This window comes from Empidonax traillii, unplaced genomic scaffold, assembly GCF_003031625.1.
Source record: "Empidonax traillii isolate 1590-97213 ecotype Southwest subspecies unplaced genomic scaffold, ASM303162v1 scaffold809:size313224, whole genome shotgun sequence".
NCBI lineage: Eukaryota > Metazoa > Chordata > Aves > Passeriformes > Tyrannidae > Empidonax > Empidonax traillii.
This window is the reverse complement of record NW_020956002.1, coordinates 48,367-55,315: the sequence shown is the minus strand read 5'-3', so window position 1 is coordinate 55,315 and position 6,949 is coordinate 48,367. Positions and strand designations below refer to the sequence as shown.

General features: G+C 40.2%; 1 protein-coding gene across 3 annotated transcripts in view; it reads left to right on the top strand.

Annotated features, from left to right (window-relative positions):
* MPPED1 (metallophosphoesterase domain containing 1) overlaps nucleotides 1–6,949 on the top strand; it is a 60,140-nt gene that overhangs the window by 12,313 nt on the left and 40,878 nt on the right. For all 3 annotated transcript variants that reach the window (XM_027901746.1, XM_027901745.1, XM_027901747.1), the window contains exons 2-3: nucleotides 1,924–2,186; nucleotides 6,539–6,720. In XM_027901746.1, coding sequence (XP_027757547.1) covers nucleotides 2,035–2,186; nucleotides 6,539–6,720 — 334 coding nt within the window. In that variant the 5' untranslated portion in view covers nucleotides 1,924–2,034. The remainder of the gene's footprint in view (nucleotides 1–1,923; nucleotides 2,187–6,538; nucleotides 6,721–6,949) is intronic.

Below are 6,949 nucleotides of genomic sequence, written 5' to 3'. Positions count from 1 at the left end.
TTCTAATAGTTTCTTTCAAACCAGAAGTGGGTTCACTTAGAACAGTTTGCCCCCTATAAAATCTCTGACCTTGCCTATTCAAACTTCTTTGCAAATGCATCATTTAATACAGGAAGATCCTCGGGGAGGGTTCTCCACATCTGCTGTCATAATTTCTTATTTCCTAAATGCAGCAATTTGTACTTGAGTATTCTTACCAGCATCGTGCCTCCCTTCCCTCCCCCCTGCTCTGGCACATTCCTTTGTGGCGCCTCTTGTGTTTGAAATCCCAAATCTTTCCCCGCTGTCATTCCAGCATTTCCTTACCCCTCAGTTCTAGGGAAGGGCATGAAGGAATCCGCTCCTTTATTCTCCGGCTGTTTTCCTGCGGCTCGTTAGTGACAGCAAGTTGTCATCATTTTACAGCCATTCAGCCACCAACAAAACCAAGCGGAATCTCTCGTTTCAGCTCCCCGGGAACGAGATTTCCCCAAACAAAAACATGCCACCACTTCTTGGAGCGCTCAACCTCTGTAGTAGTTAAGGAAAGGACTGAAGCCCGGGTTTATAAAGATGTTTAGGTGCTTGACTGCCACTAAAACTGAATTGGACCTAAGTACCTGTAAATAGCTTTAAAACTTCAAGCGACTATGAAGGCCTCCCTCATCCATCACTCTTGGCAGTGGTCCCCTCAGAATGGAAGTAAGGCACATCAGCAAGGTCGCAGAAAATACTTCCCATCCTGCTTTCCAGAAACCGCACATATTAAGTGAATTGCTGCATTCTAGCGTGGCTTTTTATGAAATACATCTTCTGAAGCAAATTGCCTGTATTCCCTAGAAGAAAAGAGCCCTTGCTTGCATGAAAGCAAATATTTAAGTCAGACAACTTTTAAAAAGGATGTAAAATTATACTGTAAAAATACCCACCTTTATAGCTTATAATCCATTTTTTATTAAAGCTGGGAAATAAAAGTAAAATTCACATTCAAATTACTTTCTTCTGTTTCTAGGGGATACTCTTTGCATTCCAGTTGGTTTCACTTGGCTCTTTCTCTACCCATTTTCAGTGCTGCTGTTCTAGACTTGCATAACCTTCAGGGAAAAATTTATTCCCAAACATAAAACCTGTATGGATTTTACATTTTTAATATTTAGTAACATTTAACTGTGTGTTAGCCCTGGAATCACTTTGCTTTCCAGTGAATCCAGAAAGCTGGGCTAGTGCTGACTGAAAAGTGTTTGAAGGGGGGGAGGCTTTCATATTTGTGCCAGGAGTTCCCTCAGTGATACTACAAAACCAGGAGCAAGTGCAGAGGAGGCCTTTTGCTCTGGTTTTTTGGTGTAAATAACAACCACTTGCAATGATTCCCTGCAATAAATGCTGCAGATTTTGGGAAGATTTGGTTCACAGAATCACAAAATCGCAGAATGTTCTGAGTTGGAAGGGATTTGAAATCCAGGTCTTCAGTGAATGTTCCCCCCCAGGGGTTGAACCCACACCTTGGCAATATCAGCACTGAGCTAATCTCAGGGTTGAACTGGTTCTTGTTTAATTAACTGGCATTTTCGTGGTGTACAGCCACTTTCAGGTTTTTTTTTTTTTGTGGGAGGATGGGCAATAAACCTTCAGCAGTGCAGTAAATAAGGAAGTCAATGATTGTGTTGGAGAAACACTTGTTGCCCCTTTCTGAATGACCGTCTCATCTTTCAGGTTTGCATTAAATGTCTGAAGTATTTGAGCAAGCTCTTTAGCAAGTTTACTTTCAGTCCATGCTCTCCAGCTAAAGCATGTTCATCCAGTTGCTGGGTTGGAAAGGTTTGTGCTGAGTCCTTGGAGGAGCGTTTGTCCCTCCTTTTCTCCCTTTCGCCTTCGTCGCGTTGAACAAAGCAAATTCCAAGCAGCCCAAAACAGTTACGTTCCATCTCTCCCCTCTGCTTTCAGGTGTTTCCAAGGGGGCTGTGCTGTTGAGGTGAGATGTCCTGGTGCTCTCCCATGGACGTAGGGAGATAGCAGACATGATCCCCTGAGGAGGCCGAGCCCCGCGCCGCAAGCATGGCCTTCGCCCAGTCGCACATCATGGCAGCCCGCAGGCACCAGCACAGCCGGCTCATCATCGAGGTGGATGAGTACAGCTCCAACCCCACGCAGGCTTTCACCTTCTACAACATCAACCAGGGGCGTTTCCAGCCCCCACATGTGCAGATGTGAGTATTTGAGCCCCGTTGCTGCTCCAGGGCAGCCTCCCGGGGCACAGCGTCGCCCTGTCGATGTGGTGTTTGATGGAGCAGTCAGGAGAAATTTGAGGAACTGCTGCCCCTCTGATAATAATTACTGTGATGATACAAAATCAGCCCGTTTGCAGAGTACTTTGTTAAAGGAGGGAGAAAGATTGCTCCACTAGTGTAATACATAATACTTAGGTATTAAAAAGAGAAATGAACAACAAGCAGTTGTAATAAAACACGAGATGATACTTTCTGCAATCTTAATAACGTTTGTTTGCTTTGTGCGGTTGCATATTGATGCACAGAGCTGTTGGAAACACCCAGCCCCTGTCTGTCCAACACACACTGTTTGGTTAGTTATATTACAGCTACATACAAGGGAAAAATCATCTCAATAAATAAAATAGTGTGGGCACCCATCCGACAACTTACTCTCACTCTGATGTGCTGAAAATGCCAAGTGCTTAAAGAGTGATTAAAATACTGTGTTTGTTTCTGACTTCTTATATAATGACAACATCAGTAAAATTAACTGCTCAAGATGATTTACTTGTAACGTAAAGTGGAGAATTATAATTACAAAATGAAACCTGCCATAAAGTTTAGAGCCAGAAGGAAGAGCAAAACAGTAAAAGCTATTACAAATAAATTAAGTATAAAATTCTACTGTAAAATATTTTTATAGGGAGTAAAAATGTCTGCACCATTTTATTGTGTTTATTAAAGAGAGAAGCAGCCTTATCTTTAGATCAGAAGGCTGTTTTTTCGTTTTTTAAAGGGAACTTCTCTCCTTTAGGAAGACTGAACAAATAAACATCTTGTTCACATTTTTGGTATTTAATACGATTTAATAATTTACAAAACAGGATGGGATTTCTGCAGCTAAAAAACTCAGCACTGAACGCTGTGTGTCTATTTAGTGAACGCTTAGGAACATTATTTGGCACAAAATAGGTTATATAAAAAGAATCTGAAAAGTAACGTGTGTCGGGATGGTGAGCAAACACTCAGTTTTTTGGGGCAGTGTATTATGGTCTGTGATGGGGTTTTTTAGATCCTATTGAACTGCAAACAGTAAAGTGAGCTGGGTGTTAGCACTGGTTAGTTATATTACAGCTACACACAACCATCTTTTATTTATAGAGCTGGCAAATGGTAGCAAAAGTACAAACAAACAAATGCTTTTACAGATGAAAATGCCAGATGCAGGTTGATTTGTCGAGGCTCAGCTGCTTTCTGTGAATATTCAGGCAGCTCCTGGGCACTCAGGAATTTGTTTCCTGGTCTTAAAAGCCGAATGTTTTTTACTGGGCTGAAAGTAAGTTATTTATTCGTATCCACTTGGCACTCAACAATACGCTGTTTCAACTTCTAACCACAAAGAAATTACGGTACTGGAGGGCTTGGACAATCAACTACATGATAGAAATTTAGCACCTGAGCAAGCAGTTGAAAATAAGCTGTCCTTAGAAAATGGTTCCTCAGAAGAGTTTAGCAATCTCTCATGAATGATTAATACTACTGGAGAAATAAAAAAAGAGACCAAATCAATTGGAACGTGTACCATGATCTGATCTGCTCTTCCTCCTCATGCAGAAATTGTAAATAATGTTTCTTGAATACCAGCGGGATTGCTTTTGCCTCCTTCCAATGAATAGAATAGTAACAAAGAAGGGAGAAGGAGACATAAAAAGGGGAACAAAGGCACCTTTTATTTACATGATTGTCGAGGGTGAAGGCCCTGTTTACATGCACTCAAGTTTTGTCCTTAACTTCGGGGAGGTGAAGGCTTTGTGCTTGTTCAAAAACACCTGCATTAGTGATGTTGGGGGCAACCATGAAGAGGTTCCACACAGACCTGTTAACATCTGAGCCCACAGTAAACTGTTTTAGCCACGGAGGTGCTCCTTTTCTTCTGTATTAGGTCTTCCTTGGTCCTCTGTGCAGTTTCACATTTGTCCTTTCACATTTTAGCTCCTTTAGGCCCTTTCTAGACCCGTCATAGTCTGGCATCCCTGTGCTTATGAGATGGCTGGGTTGCCACTGACAAGAAGGGTGGTAAATTCTGCCAGTGTTTGCAAACCCATTAGTCATTTCTGGAAAGTCCTTGCCTTGCCCCTGTGTGAAACCACTGAAATCTGCTGTACAAACCGACCTCTGGAAGTGTTTTTTTTTTCGCTCTGAGATTTTTCAGCTCAGCTTTTCAATTTCTCTCGCAAGTTTTCGTGCTGATTTAAAGAAAAACAAAAGCATTTGCACAAAAAAAAATAATCAACAGATCTGTATTCCTCTGCTCACGCTGCAAGCTGTGCATTGGGTGTTGGTGTGACAGCTGCTGTGGGAACATGTTACACGAGAATATGGGGATTGAGCCTTCAGAAATTATTTCCAGTAATACAACTTGGATGTGTTTGTGAAACTTGACATATGTTTTTACCTATATACGGTCTCAGTGTGTGCATATCACTTCAAGATGAAAAATCTGCATCTCATTTATTTGCTTCTTTTCTTTTTTTTTTTTTTTTTTTTTTTTTTTTTTTTTTTTTTTTTTTTTTGCTTTTTTTTGCATTGAAGTTGTTTTCCCATGAAAATTCTCCGGCCTATTGCACAGAATTGAAAAGTTGCACAACACAACCTCTGCAACCAGGAAAATGCTGTCCACATCTTCCCCATGCCCATCCAAACTAGAGGAAAAAAAGCACGTGGTCCTCTCGCAGCACACGCGCTCCCCCAGCCCTACAAGTGTTTTCAGGGTCCAAATATTATACTCTTTGTCAGCCAAGTTTTGCAGTTCCCAGTGGGTCCTTGCTTGCATATCTGGGTATTCATTAGGTAGGATTTAATCCCAGCTGATTTTGCTCTTCATCTCATATTTAATTACTTTTCTGCTCAAAATCTGGAACTTCAGAAAGACAACTACAAGGTGCTCGCACCAAAAGGCTGTTTCTCCAGTATTGCTTTAAAAAAAACCCCAGCATTTCTTCTTCCTGTAAAGGTATGGGTGCAGAATAATTTGTTTATGCTATAGTTTTGAAGTTATGTTGTAGAAAATGCAAAGACCTTTTTTTATTGAGTGTCTTAGATTTATTCCTCAATCTCTCACCCATCCTGTGTGGTTGTCGAAAACGCCTCTAAATTTCACAGAATTCTTTGACATAGAGGAAAGATGGAGTGATTAAAGATTATTATCTTATGACTTTTAAAAATTTACTTAGGAACAGAAGTAGTACTCTTAGTAGCAAAAATATCCTATTTTTTTCTGAGTTTGTTTATGTAAAAGTAAGCTCCTGAATTCAAGCACAACCAGCAAGAGGTAGAAATCTGTGTTATATACTGCAACAGTGAACAAAACTAATTTTATTTGTCCTTTCAAAATAAATGTTGCAGAAGTAAAGTAGTTCACAACAACTCTGTATATCTCTCTGGTTTCTGGTGGCACAAATATAACTCTTGCACCTCTGGCTTTTGGATTTTATTCCACCAGAGTTCCCTAACTGGAATAGCAGACACAGTATAGCTGTATATGGATACATTTCCTTCTGTGTATTCCAACAAAATATGGATTGAGGTTAAAAAGATTGATTTTAAAAAAGGTGTTCTCAGCTTTCCCCTTCTAAATCACGAGCAGGTCTCATCAAACTGGGTCAGATCTTTTCGTTCCCTCAGTTCTGAATCTTGATTTTGGGCTCTGAACAATGCAGCCTCACCCCTCACAGCATTTGATTTCATTTAGTATAATTAAGCCCAGAAAGTCACCACATTTGTCCTGACAATACTGAGGCTTTAATGTACATTTACAGCTGTTGGGAGAGTTCTTATGTTGCTTTGCATTAACACGCTCAAACATATCTCCAAAATGTGTTAATTAAATTTGCTAGAATTACGTAACTTGCAGGGGGCAAAAAAAAAGTTCTAATTAGAAAAAACTGCATTTAAATGGATTTATGTATCTAAAATAAATCTTCTCCCTGCGTACCGTGTAATCATGTTTAAACAATGAAATGGGATAGTGCTATTCCTTTGAAACTGGCAATGCCTTTGATTTATTTGTAAGTATTTGTGTCAGAGTTACTGCCATAGTCCAATCTTTTTTCCCCAATCTCTTGAAGTTAATCTATCTACCAAAAAAACATTGAAAATGTGCTGTGAACATCAAGCATTTTTACACCTCCCATTAGTGTTAGGTTTGTTTTAATAAATCCTTCCATCAGGCAGACTCAGAGGTCTGTGTAATCTTCTGTAAAGGTAAAAAAAACAGTGTTGGGATTGCAAAGCAGACACTGAAAAGTACGTAAATACTTCCTAACCTTGTTGTGATGCATTTCCTACAGGGTCGATCCGGTGCCCCACGACGCTCCCAAACCTCCAGGATATACACGATTTGTCTGTATTTCTGATACTCACTCCAGAACTGATCCCATCCAAATGCCATATGGAGATGTGTTAATACATGCTGGTGATTTTACTGAGCTGGGACTTCCTAGTGAAGTAAAAAAATTCAACGAGTGGCTAGGTAGGTACTGCCTTCTGTGTGCATTTGAAAGCACATTTGTTTGCTGATTGTATCTGCCCCTTCTGCCTCCCAGTAAAAACCACCGTGCACTCAGAAATCATGAATATTAATTTGACTTTTAAATTGGAATGGCAATGAGCAGGAATCGTTATTTTTCGCAAATATTTTTGCATTTTTCCGAGGGAGCAAATAGGATTTGTGAGACTATTCATCTGCTCTGCCTTCACAC